Raw genomic sequence first — 13,526 nt, 5'->3', positions numbered from 1 at the left:
CTAGAAAATGAGGAAAGAATTTGCTGTCAGCAGCAGTGGACTCACAGCACAGGATTTCTTGGAAGGTGGAGTAGGGAACAAATAAGAGTGACTAGGGTTGCAAAAATTAGGGTTAATAATAGTAGAAACAAAAGCTTGAGCATTGGGAAATTTAAAATATAAAAAATATAAAAAGGCGACACCTTGAGTACTGTGTTCAGTTCTGGGCCCCTCAGTTCAGAAAGGATATTGAGGGGCTGGAGCGGGTCCAGAGAAGAGCAACAAGGCTGGTGAAGGGACTGGAGCACAAGCCCTCTGGGGAGAGGCTGAGGGAGCTGGGGTTGTTTAGCCTGGAGAAGAGGAGGCTCAGAGGTGACCTCATCACTGTCCAGAACTACCTGAAGGGAAGTTCTAGCCAGGTGGGGGTTGGTCTCTTCTCCCAGGCACTCAGCAATAGGACAAGGGGGCACGGGCTCAAGCTCTGCCAGGGGAAATTTAAGTTGGAGATCAGAAAAAAATTCTTTCCAGAGAGAGTAATCAGGCATTGGAATGGGCTGCCCAGAGAGGTGGTGGATTCCCCATCCCTGGAGGTTTTTAAACTGAGATTGGCCGTGGCCCTGAGTGCCATGATCTGGTAAATGGACTGGGGTTGGACCAAGGGTTGGACTTGATGATCTTGGAGGTCTTTTCCAACCCAATTGATTCTATGATTCTATGAAAAATATTATGAAGGTACTCATAGTTTATGATATACCTAAAATGTTTTTAAAAAATACTGATTCCCAGGCAAAGTAGAGCAAAGAAACAGCTCCAATGTTTCTTTCCACAGAAAGAAAAGGCTGAAAAAAGCCAGAAACCAATTCTGCTGGAATATTCCTTGTACATTAGGAAAAAAGCTCACACATTTATAGAAACAGACTAAGCAATGGTTAACAAAACATGAGAGTTGCATTCTGACAGAGAACAACTCTTGGAAGCCCCTCTCTGTTCTCAGGCGCTGAAGGGTCCACACCAGGCGAGCTCACCCTCTGTCCGACCCAGCCTCCTCTGCAGGAGGTCCAGCTGTCAGCAAGAGCAGCCCAGCACAAATGCTCCCCAGGCAGACAGGAGCATGCATTTTATCAGTTCATAACATTCCCAAGATCGTTATTCCAGTTATAATTATTCTCTGTTTATCAGCACCACACAAATCAAGTCTGAATGATGCCTTTAAACTCCCATGGCTGCAGTTAAATGCAGAGGGATGGCTGAGTGGTCTCTCTGAAACCTCCAGTGCAGACACTACCCTGTGAAAGATCCATACCCAGGCTGGAGGTGTACAGAATACGTTCCCTCTCCTTCTTCACCTTCCTCTCCCTGCCTCCCTTTCCCTCTGTGACTCAAGTTGCTTCTGCATTAAAAAAAAAAGAATAGTGTGATTGATGGTTTGCAATGCTTGTGGTTTTGATGAGTTCTCTTTACTGATTCTGTGCTGTGAACAATGCTGGGAATGAATGTCTGTGATCATTACTAATGAAACTATTACATAATTATTCTGGAATTAATTAGGTGTTCCCATTCTCACTATTGCAGTTACACTGTTTTGAGGGAGGCACAGAAAGGCAGGAAGACAGAAAGGTCAGGAAGACAATGTTTTTGTTTAAAAAAATGTTGTGCTTTAAAAAACATTATTCTGAGTGCACCACACACTCAACTGTGATATAAATTTATACTGTCACACAGCATTTATGTAGCAATGTGTAGTATCAACCCACAGACTAGCTGGGCACCACAATATGCTCACATGGACCAGTCTGCGAATAGAAACAGAAACAAAAACTTCAGCATTAGAAAATTTAAAATATTAAAAAAATATTATGAGAAGATCAAAGCCAAGAAGTTACTGGGAGAAAAAAAGAAAAAGGGTGGAGGGGCACACTTATTTTTCTGTAATACACATTATGTTATACAGAAAATGGGAGGAGAGTGGCAGATGCCTCTTTGAGACCTATATTTCTGTTACAAATTTGCAAGGGTTTTCAAGCCTTCAGTAAACAAAGATTGAAGCAACTTTGCCTGAATTCAGTGTTGACCCTATTTTATATAGAAAGATAGATAAGAAGCCTTCTTAAATCCCTTCCCACATGAAGGATTCCTAAGAACCACCAAGGAGACAAAGGACACTAGAGAAAATCCAAACTAAGCATTTGGTGAGTATTCAAATTGTCAGTACCCTTGTTTGATTTTTTCTTCCAACAACTGCAGTACAAAAGCAGACACAGTATGCAGCTGAATATGACACTTTATGAAGCTATATTTGAAAAATTCAAGACTTTATTTTAAACAATTTTTTTCTTTTTACAAAATGTTCCAGACTGTACAACACATCAACATTCTTCTAAGGTAGGAGTTTCTTTTAATTATGTAACCATTTCCACCTATTTAGTTTTGAGGTAGAGACACATACATTTCCAATCAGTACTTTTAAAAAACACTTAAGTCCTTCCCACTATAATTAAACACGAAAGCGATGCACAAGAACACAGTATCTGTTTTTCCATTATTAATTGCTGAGCTGAAGTGGAAATCATGTCATAGCCTGTAAAAGCTGGGTCAATAATTTTGTGAAGAAATCATGAAAAAATCAGAGTTGGTATCATGGAGGGACATCCTCTAAGGCAACATCTCCAGAAGGACATTCCTCTGCCCCAGAAGCAGGACTGTCAGGCAGAGGAACAGAGGCATCTATTTCCAAGGTGTGCTGCTTCTCCAGAACACAATTCATGTCAGTATTTCCTTCACCACTCACCTCTCCCTCTGACTCTTCAGTCAGTTTGTCTTGGGCCTGACCTGATTCCTCAGAATCATCCTTTTCACGCATAAAACTGCAAACCAGAGAAAAATCTCTGTCCTTGATCTGTAGCCACTCCACTCCACCTGACGCAAAGAAGGAAAACTTGTATGAGTGGCAAAAGGAGCTAAGAGCAGTTTTTTCTTAGTTTAAGTTCACTGTTATTAAGGCTGTTATCTGACCAACATGTCAGTAATAGAACCACTTAGGATAGAAAGATGTCTTTCAAGAATTTGAGCCAACGCTAATATTTGTGGCAAGCCTTGTCACGAGGGCTTAAACCACTCATTTTCCATGTAAACAAGGCTATGAATAACAGAACAACACTTGATAAAGAAAGACCATCTTAAAATGAAGAGAAACCTGACTGTTGATAAATTAGCAACATCTTCTCCAAGACATTTAGCTACAGGTTCTTATCCAGATACTGGAGACCTTGTGTAAGGTTTATTGATGTCCCCAGCTCAATCTCTAAAAGCAGCCACAAGGGAGATACAATTATTATGAAAGTATTGAAAAGCAGGAACATTAAGATACAAAACTATGCTATGTCCCTACCATGAGTGCTGTGTTCTGTTCAACTGACAGTGTAAAACTAGAAAAAGGAAACAAGAATTGGTGAGAGCAAAGTTCGCTCTACAGGGGAAGGGACTTTTAAAAAGCCAAGTAACCAGTAACTCCAAAACCCACAAAAAATTGCAACAAAAGACAGAGACAACTTCTGCTCAGAGGAGGCAGATGTTTATAAGGCTGGACTGGGAAAACAAGTCGGGACTGACTTATCTCCTAATTCGGATAAAAAGATAAGTAACACACACTCACTGAAAGCACCAGATATTTGTAATGACCACAGAAGCAAACAACCAGAACACCCACAGTAAAGCTGTACTTTTCCCAAACAGAAATGTGATTTGAAAACTGCCATAAAAATGGTAGAAGTCAAAAGTATAAATAGGTTCAAAAAGCAAGTGAAGATGACAGAGCCTTTAGGGACTAAAGACATAGCAGTCCAAATGAAAACTCTTGCCAGGATAATAATGAACTGCTGAATACCAGGATAGCAAAAACTCAAAGATTATTCATGTATATGTCCCCTCCTCCTATTTTTCATACACTCATTTATACCAGCACAGGAAGGACGTGGATCTGTTGGAGTGAGTCCAGAGGCCACCAAGATGCTTAGGGGGATGGAGCACCTCTCCTACAAGGAAAGGCTGAAAGAATTGGGATTGTTCAGCCTGGAAAAGAGAAGACTTCAGGGTGACCTGATTGTGGCCTTCCAGTACTTGAACGGAGCCTACAATAAAGAGGGACTATTCACAAGAGCATGAAGTGACGGGACAAGGGGGAGTGGATTCAAACCAAAAGAGGGTAGGTTTAGATCAGGTATTAGGAAGTTCTTCCCTGTGAGGGTGGTGAGGCACTGGAACAGGTTGCCCAGTGAAGTTGTGGATGCCTCATCCCTTGAGGTGTTCAAGGCCAGGTTGCCTGGAGCTTTGAGCAAGAAAGCTAGTGGAAGATGTCCCTGTCCACTGTAGGGGCGTTGGAACTAGGTGACCTTTAAGGTGCCTTTGAACCCAGGCCATTCTATGATTTACTACTGTACTACAGTCAGAAATACAGTACAGGACAAAAACCACCTTCGCTCTGATCCATGTATGGTAGTTCCTGTTATATTTAAGTGTCTGACACCACACTTAGACTCTTAAAATAAACATAATTTAAAATGCTGAGCAAATATTTTACAAACACAGTAAAGAACACAGAATGTTTGTTCACCTAAATTTTAGAACATCTGGCAATATGACAGGGAGTGACATCAGAGTTACTGCAAGAATTTGTTTCATTCCTTAGCTCAAGCATATCAAGCTCCTACAACATGTAAAACAGACCTCAAATATAACTGGGATTCACCTCCACTTCCATTTTTAGACAATGCATGTGGCCAATTCACAAGATGTTGCAGTTCCTCTGTATGCACAACATTAAACTTCTGTCAGGGTACAGAACAAAGTGTTTTTCAGCAGGTATCATAATTATTACTGGTCCAGAACAAAAAAGGCCTTTGTATTAAGCAAAATACTCTCTAGTCTATCATCCTTTAAAAATAATAGTTCCTGTTTAATACTTAAATATATGGAGAGAAAAAATGGTCCATGGTGTTGCTAAGAATGCTGATGTTAGATTGTAGATGACATTTCACTTTATACCTCCTATGACCAATGTCCAGCTGACTGCTCAGATTTAATGTAAAATGGCTACATATTCCTAAAATATGAACCAGTAATACTGACTTGAGTGAAAAGAAACAACTGAAAGCAATAGGATACTGCTAATGAATGCTACTAAATATAGTAGGATACTCAATATCTGACTATGTGAAAGTACTGAGTTTTGTAGAAAAAAGCACCACTGAAATAAAACAAACACAGGAGCACTGAGTTCTGACTACACAACAAAAATCAATATAAATGGTCTTCTAGGTATGTCTTTGCAAGGAAGTTGAATTCATTTCCATTTAACTATAAATTCAGTAAGTACAATTCAGTTCTAGTACATACAATATGGAACTTCTTACTAAGGATATTACAGATTTTCAACAATTACAGACTCAAAAAGTAATTAAAAAAACTAGTGAAAATAGGAAAAAACAAAATCAACAAAGAGCTACTAAAAAGCACCTCCTATTTCAAAACTTTTAGATGACAGAAAAACATACCAGGGAACATCAGCATGTGTTTGCTCTGCTCTTACACTCCTTTGTGGAATTTCCTATTAGTTATTTCTGGAGGCAGCACAGGTCAGAAGGAGTATCTCTCTCTTTTTTCTGTGTTTTTTTTGTACTTTTGTATTTAAATATGCACATTACCCTGAGATTAGCTCAGTCAATTAAAACTTGGTTGTAATAACGCCAAGGTCATGGGTTCAATACCCTGTATGGGCCATTGAACTTGATGATCCTTGCGGGTCCCTTCCAACTCAGAAGTCTGTGAGTCTGTGATTCTGATTTGCTGCCTAAAGAATAAAGCTCCTTTAACTTCCTTCATGTTCTTGAATAAAACATTTAATAAAGGCTTGACACTGCCAAGTATTATCCATCCATGTCCATGTGCATTAGAGCAGAAACACTCACCAATGTTCTCTTCTCCTTCCTTCTTCTCTGTCAGAAGGGTCCGTGTCATGTTCAGTTTCTTCACTGTGTGACACTTGTATTTCAGCTGTAATTTTTGGTTGCCTTCCGCATCTACTAAGAAGAGAGGAGAAAAAACAATACCCAGACCCCAATCATCACAGTGAATTCCACTATCAACTGAAACAAGACAAGTATTTTTAACCTCTCCAGCTATCCCAGTGAATAGGATATCAAAGCACAACACTTACCTTGCTCTGTGTTTTCTTCAAAAACCACACAGGTTCCCAAGGTATCTACAGAAATCAAAATGAGAAAGTCTTAAGAAACTAACTTATCAGCTGCAGGTACAGTATCCATTGCCCTAGCTCTGGGAATATTTTGATGTCCAGCCCCTCACAAAGGCACTGGTAAGCACGCTGCCTACTCAGGGACAAACAGGAGCATCACAGTCACTGGAAGTCACTACAAGGGAGGATCCCAGACCACTTTCTTATAGGACACTATTGTCACCGTAAGACAAATGGGAGAACAACAGATTGTACAACATGTCAGCCCTGCTTACCCAGGAGACAAGAAGCACTAACTTTGAGGCATTTTTTGTCCCTCATGTCTCTCTACTGAAATACTAGTTGGTGCACCCCAGAGTCAGCTTCCAGGCATACTTCCCAGGAAGTATCATGGATGCATGGTTAATTTAGCAGTGAACTCAGACTGCTGCTGCTCTGTATAGTGTTACACAACTACCCAGAACTTCAGCACCTCACAGGACCAATTGCAGTACAATTAACTAATGTTAAGAATCACAGAATCATAGAATTGATTGGGTTGGAAAAGACCTCCGAGATCATCAAGTCCAACCCTTGGTCCAACTCCAGTCCATTTACCAGATCATGGCACTCAGGGCCATGGCCAATCTCAGTTTAAAAACCTCCAGGGATGGGGAATCCACCACCTCTCTGGGCAGCCCATTCCAATGCCTGATTACTCTCTCTGGAAAGAATTTTTTTCTGATCTCCAACTTAAATTTCCCCTGGCAGAGCTTGAGCCCGTGCCCCCTTGTCCTATTGCTGAGTGCCTGGGAGAAGAGACCAACCCCCACCTGGCTAGAACTTCCCTTCAGGTAGTTCTGGACAGTGATGAGGTCACCTCTGAGCCTCCTCTTCTCCAGGCTAAACAACCCCAGCTCCCTCAGCCTCTCCCCAGAGGGCTTGTGCTCCAGTCCCTTCACCAGCCTTGTTGCTCTTCTCTGGACCCGCTCCAGCCCCTCAGTATCTTTCCTGAACTGAGGGGCCCAGAACTGAACACAGTACTCAAGGTGTGGCCTCACAAATGCAGAGTACAGGGGAAGGATCACTGCCCTGGTCTTGCTGGCCAAACTATTTTTGATACAAGACAGGATCCCACTGGCCTTCTTGGCCACCTGGGCACACTGTTGGCTCATGTTGAGCTTCCTGTCAATGAGTACCCCCAGGTCTCTTTCTGCCTGGCTGCTCTCCAGCCACTCTGTGCCCAGCCTGTAGTGCTGCAGGGGGTTGTTGTGGCCAAAGTGCAGGACCCGGCACTTGGCCTTATTGAACTTCATCCCATTGGAATCAGCCCATCTCTCAAGTCTCTCCAGATCCCTCTGCAGAGCCCTCCTGCCTTCCAGCAGGTCAACACTCCCTCCCAACTTGGTGTCATCAGCAAATTTGCTGATGATGGACTCAATCCCCTCATCTCAATCATCAATAAAGATGTTAAAGAAGACCGGAAAAGAAAGCTCCTTCAGTCACATGAAAAAGGAGAGATTGTATTCATGGAACTTTTCCTACCTTCATATTCTCCTGCAAATACGTATCTGTCCACTTGTAAAATGGGCCTCTCTGTCTCTATTCCCTACAAAAACGAAGAACAAAATTGTACAGATGTCAGGTCTCTGTTAGCCCAGGCAAATTCTCGCTGTACAACTAGAGAAGGCAGACACAGCAGAATCCAGATTACATCGACTCCTCGAAAAGATAGATGGAAAAAACCTCCAAACCATAAGGTAATAAAATAAGTAAATGCAAAACAAAAAGTTTCTTATGTTATTACAGAAAAGGAATAGATTCCAGTTTGTAAACTTTTCTCATACTGTCAGCTTCATATGAAGAGAAGTACATACTTAAAACAGGATTTATGGAAATGGACAAGAGATTTTCTCAGAGGATATGATTTTACAGAAGGTAGTAGACTCCTGAAAGAGTGGCAAGACATGCAATTAAATTAATATTTATTAATTTTCATTTAAAAAGTCATAAAAGTAGTTTTACTCAATACAACTGACCCTGAGGTTTTCTGCAATGTTAAACATCAGGGATGGGGGGAGAAGGAGTTTTCTTTCTCTGTTTGTAGGAGGTTTAGTTAAGCGGTGATAACAACTGCTACAAAGGGTTCAGCCAATCTTACTGCAGAATCAGAGTGCTGTTAATAAAATGTAATGACATTTTTTCAGACTATCATCATACATGTTGGTTTAAGTATCTTAAATGCAAAAATATAGCAGATAATACCCTTCTAGTAATCATGATAAAACCTAGTATAGAACTGGCACAGAGAATGCTGTCGTTTGTTAAAAGAAATTTAGATCAAACTGCAGCCAATGGTCTATTTAAGTTACAGTAAAAGTACTGTTTATTTCCTCTAGGAAATCAGTGTAACCTCCATTTCAAATTAACAAAAATATATGTGTTTGCATGAAAAAGATGTTATTTGTTAAGCTCTAATTAATGCAAGTTCCAGAAAGTGGAATAACTTTCAAAAACCTTTGGAAAGTACACAAAGTGAAGAAGTCCAGCATAAAGCATTACATTAGCACCAGAAGTACAAGTGCAGGGTCACAGAAGCTTCTGTGATTACTGTGTGTCTACACTGTAAAGGACTTGGAAAGTGGTGTTACTGTATCTTTTTAAACAAGGAAGGGGAGGGAAAAGCAGTACTTCTATCAGCTCATTCCCTCCCTCTACAGCATAGATTTTCCAAATACACAGGCCAGGATCCCATTAGTCTTAATATAAGATACACCTATGAACTATATTTTGATAAAAATCAGTGTCTGAACAGAGTACACTAATTAAGGCAAAATGGCTTTGAAGAGTACCTTGTAAGCCTCAGGATTGTTTCAGACATGAGGATAAGCACATGCTAAAAGTTTTGAAGATGAGACCCTGTGGTAAATTGTGCAAAATACAGAATATCTCACAGGTTAATTATAAGAGAATCTCAAAGTACAACATTTAAAAGAATCCATTAACATTATTGAAGCTTATGTAGCTATTCTGCCACCAGTAATGAATCATGTGTGTAACACATTTAAAGAGAATTAGGTCAGATCCAGGAAGTAAATCTGCTTATAAAAGCAAATCTATCCAAAGATGGATAATTTATGAATTTTGATTATGTTTCTACATTTGAGACATTCACAATTGACTTTACCACCCCATATACCCCATTCTGATCAGTGGAATACTTAGATGTTTTCTTCCAACTTTTCAGTCTATAATAGAGGTCTACTTTAAGAAAGTATTTGCAAATCAATAGTACTCATACTATCCATACAGCTCTCATAGTTCACATAGGTTTTGAAGGGCAAAAAGCATCTGTCCCATACAGAGAAAGTGATTAAAAACTCAAAAGGAAACAGACAGGTAAGGCAGATTACAATAACCTCACAGTGAAGCAAACAACATCCAAAACTGTTTTTCAAATGCTTAATACACAGTTAACCTTTACAAAACTTGAACTTGCCAGACAGCATCTGCAAATACAGTGCAAAAGAGAAAGATTTTGACTTTATCCATCAGCTGTATTTATTTGAAGAAGGGTGCTTAACAATATTCTTTTCATGTGTCAAACACATGATTAAAAAAACTAACTTACAGCTCAAAATCAGAGCAGATATTCGTCCTAGCTTACATATACTTCTCAAGTTTCCATATATTTACACAACAACATATTCAAAGACTTGATGCTGTTTCTGAAATAGAGCCCACAGCATGCAGCCAAATACAGTGCTCATAATTCTTTATCAAAGATTTGATCTAAATGCTATCAGCATCAGGAAGTTTAGAAACAGCCTCAGTCCCTTGTTCACATCTGTAATGACTTACCCCTTTCCCACTGTGCTGTAATCACTCACCAAAATCTTGCATTTGTTTTCGCATTTTTCTAAGAAGTCTGAATCAATAATTCCTGATAGTTCCACCATGACCAGTTGCTCCTACAAGGTAAGTTTATGATGTACACTTGTGACAAATATCTGAATTCAGAAAAAAAAAAAAAAGCCCCCCCAAACCAAAAAGAACAGCATACAAAGACCCAGACTTTCAGAATAAACAGACCCCATATCAGAGTTATTCTACATTTTGTCAAGAGACAGACAGTTCTTGTAATACGCAGACACCTGTTGCACACCTGAATTTCCTGGCCTTTTCTTCCTAGGTAGGAATAGAGCTCTTTTTTTCACTCTTGAAAACCGAGCATCAATATGGGTAAATGATTTATGAATTATAACAATATTACCAGTTGCATATTCCAAACTACTTTTTCTCCTCAAAGCCTCAGTACATCCCTAAATATGACACCATAGAAGAGGTTAAGATAAGCAATGTGTTAACTGCAATAGTTACTTCTTATGACATATTGCTCTGAAATTAATTCCTATATGCAATTCCTTACAATTTTGAGAGTGCAAAATGCAAAAACAATGTCAAAAAAGGGCCAGAGTTTTTAAGAGTCGCCATCTGCTACACAGGCATAAATACACATAATAATAGAAGAGGAACAGTTTGTGTTTTAGGATTTGGCTGGAGTGAGTCCAGAGGAGAGTCATCAAGATGATTAGAGGAATGGAGCACCTCTCCCTTGAGGAAAGGTGGGGTCGGGATTGTTCTGCCTGGGGAAGAGAAGGTCCCAGGGGCACCTCGGAGCACCTTCTAGCACCTAGAGGGAGCTACAAGAGACTTTTAACAAGGGCATGTAGTGACTGGAGGCGGTCCCGTGGTGTAAAGGAGAGCACTCTGGACTCTCAATCCCACGGACCTGAGTTCCAGTCTCAGTGGGACCGTCCCCTGGCAGTTCAATGCCTCCCTGTCATCCCATCCTCTCACATCTCGGATGCTCAGCAGGGTCAGCGCCGGTTAGTACCGGGTGCTGTGACAGTCCCGAGGACTTCCCTGTCACTGTCCGAGCTCGCTCGGCCGTGGCAGATGGACCTCAGGACTTAAACGGTGGGGCCAGTTCTGTGCACGCTGTGCCTGACCTAAAAAATCCACTGCACAGGCTGGAAGGGCACACCCACGTGGGGAGAGCCCTGCCCAAATCTGTGTTCGCCAAGTCTGGCCATACATACATAGTGACTGGACAGGGGGGAACAGCTTTAAACTGAAAGGGGGTGGGTTTAGATTAGATATTAGAAAGGAATTCTTTACTGTACGGTGGTGAGGCACTGAGACAGGTTGTCCAGAGCAGCTGTGGATGCCTCATCCTTGGGAGTGTTCACGGCTGGGCTGGATGGGGCTCTGAGCACCCAGGCCGAGTGGGAGGTGTCACTGCCCGTGTCGGGGGTGGAACTGCATCATCTGTGAGGTCCCTTCCAACCCACACCATTCTACGATTTTCTGCGGACAGGAAGCAACTGGAAGATCTCTCTGACAACGCCCTTTTCCGGAAAAACTGAAGTAGAACTGCCAGAACAACGCAGCTCTGGGGACGAGCCCGCTGCAGGCACAGAGAAGCCCTCCGGGCCCGGGGACAGCGCTCCTTCCCTTCCCTTCCCTTCCCTTCCCTGCCGGGGCACAGGCACGCCGGGCTGGGCCCACGGGCGGGACACGCCCCGCGGGGCGCCGGCCCCTTCCCCCAAGGCTGAAGGGGGGGATGTCGGCGTTCCCCGATGTCGGCATGCACCCACCTCCACTTCGTCTTCCTCGTCTTCCTCCGCTTCATCGCCCCTCTCGCTCTCGCCCCCCGCGCCCGCCGCCACCTCCGCCATGTCGGCAGCGCCCGCGCCGCGCCCGGGCACCCCTCAGCGCGAACCACGTGGCGCCCGCGCCGCCATCTTAAAGCGGGGCGGCCCCGCCCCGGGCCCGGCAGGGCAGCGTCTGGCAGCGCAAGCCGGGGCGGTAGGGCTGGGGTAGGGGGGACTGGGGCAGAGACAGGGGCAGAGAGGACAGCGGGCAGGAGCGGGGACAGGGGCACGGGGCAGGGACAGGGGTGGAGGACAGGGGACAGGGGTAAGGGCTGGGAGCAGGGGCTGCATCAAGGGCGGGGTACAAGGGGGCAGGGGCAGGAGTAGGGGGCGGGGGCAAGGGCAGGGAACGGGGCAGGGAGAGGAGCAGGGGCAGGGGGCAAGGGCTGGGACAGGGGCAGGGGGACAGTGGCAGCAGGCAGGGGGCAGGAGGGCTGGGACAGGGGGCAGGGACTAGGACAAGGAGCAGGGGCCGGGGCAAGGGACAGGGGTAGAGCCACACCCTCACTCTGTGAACTCACAAACTTCTTGTAAGTCCTGCTGGAGCCTCAGAGGTGGTGCTGGAAAATGGGGATCCCCAACACACATCCGATCATCCTCCCTCTTTTTCTTTTTTTTTTTTGTTTTTGTTTAGTTCTTTTTTTCCTTGAGAAAAGGCTATCGTAGAATCATAGAATCAATTGGGTTGGAAAAGACCTCCGAGGTCATCAAGTTCAACCCTTGGTCCAGCTCCAGTCCATTTACCAGATCATGGTACTCAGTGCCACATCCAATCTCAGTTTAAAAACCTCCAGGGATGGGGAATCCACCACCTCTCTGGGCAGCCCATTCCAATGCCTGATTACTCTCTCTGGAAAGAATTTTTTTCTGATCACAAACTTAAATTTCCCGTGGCAGAGCTTGAGCCCGTGCCCCCTTGTCCTATTGCTGAGTGCCTGGGAGAAGAGACCAACCCCCACCTGGCTAGAACTTCCCTTCAGGTGTCCTTGGCGCAAATAATGCACTGCTTCTGGTATGGACCAATGGTGTAGAAAGGTTTAATCAAGTGATTAAAGAATGAAATGGCAGTTAAATGCCACCCTGATGCCCCATCCCGTCAGATCTCTCAAGCCAAGCAGGGTCAGACCCGGTTCATACTTGGATGGGAGACTTCCTGGCAATACCAGGTGCTGTAGGTTCTAGTCCTGAGGACTTCCCTGTCACTGTCCAAGCTCGCTCGGCCGTGGCAGATGGACCTCAGGACTTAAACGGTGGGGCCAGTTCTGTGCACGCTGTGCCTGACCTAAAAAATCCACTGCACAGGCTGGAAGGGCACACCCACGTGGGGAGAGCCCTGCCCAAATCTGCGTTCGCGAAGCCCAGCCATACATACGTACATACAAATAATGAAATATACAGTGCACTTCTGCGGGTTGCACGCTCTACCTGATGCTTTCCAGTTATCCTGTCAGGTCTGATTTCCATCCAGCAAGGGTTTCTGAGATAAAGTCTTAATTTGTGTCTTTGCAAGGGCAGGATGTTGTTCTCAAAAATGGGATTTGTTACCTGGCGGGCAACAAGTCAATAATTACACACAAGAGAGACACATAGTTTATTTATTT

General features: G+C 43.5%; 1 protein-coding gene across 2 annotated transcripts; it reads right to left on the bottom strand.

Moving 5' to 3' along the window:
* Positions 1–2,270: 2,270 nt before the first annotated feature.
* On the bottom strand, positions 2,271–12,154 carry GTF3C6 (general transcription factor IIIC subunit 6). 2 transcript variants are annotated; one of them, XM_071548913.1, is made up of 6 exons: positions 11,869–12,154; positions 10,099–10,179; positions 7,754–7,817; positions 6,191–6,235; positions 5,943–6,056; positions 2,271–2,895 (listed from the first exon to the last, which is right to left on the bottom strand). In XM_071548913.1, the coding sequence occupies exons 1-6, from the start codon at positions 11,947–11,949 to the stop codon at positions 2,615–2,617; spliced, it is 666 nt and encodes a 221-aa protein (XP_071405014.1). In that variant the 5' UTR covers positions 11,950–12,154; the 3' UTR covers positions 2,271–2,614. The 2 variants fall into 2 exon arrangements, with proteins under 2 accessions (XP_071405014.1, XP_071405015.1); XM_071548914.1 differs by having other exon boundaries at positions 5,943–6,053; positions 11,869–12,112.
* Positions 12,155–13,526: the final 1,372 nt, after the last annotated feature.

The sequence above is a fragment of the Pithys albifrons genome, chromosome 2, assembly GCF_047495875.1.
Source record: "Pithys albifrons albifrons isolate INPA30051 chromosome 2, PitAlb_v1, whole genome shotgun sequence".
In the NCBI taxonomy this organism is placed as follows: Eukaryota; Metazoa; Chordata; class Aves; order Passeriformes; family Thamnophilidae; genus Pithys; species Pithys albifrons.
This window is presented reverse-complemented; position numbering and strand designations above follow the sequence as displayed.

Coding starts and splice junctions, on each gene's coding strand:
- GTF3C6 (XM_071548913.1), bottom strand. CDS start 11,949: ATGGCGGAGGTGGCGGCGGGCGCGGGGGGCGAGAGCGAGAGGGGCGAT. Junction 6,057..6,190: donor TGAAGAAAACACAGAGCAAG/GTAAGTGTTGTG, acceptor CTCTCTTCTTAG/TAGATGCGGAAGGCAACCAA. Junction 2,896..5,942: donor GGAAGGAGAAGAGAACATTG/GTGAGTGTTTCT, acceptor TCTTTGCGTCAG/GTGGAGTGGAGTGGCTACAG.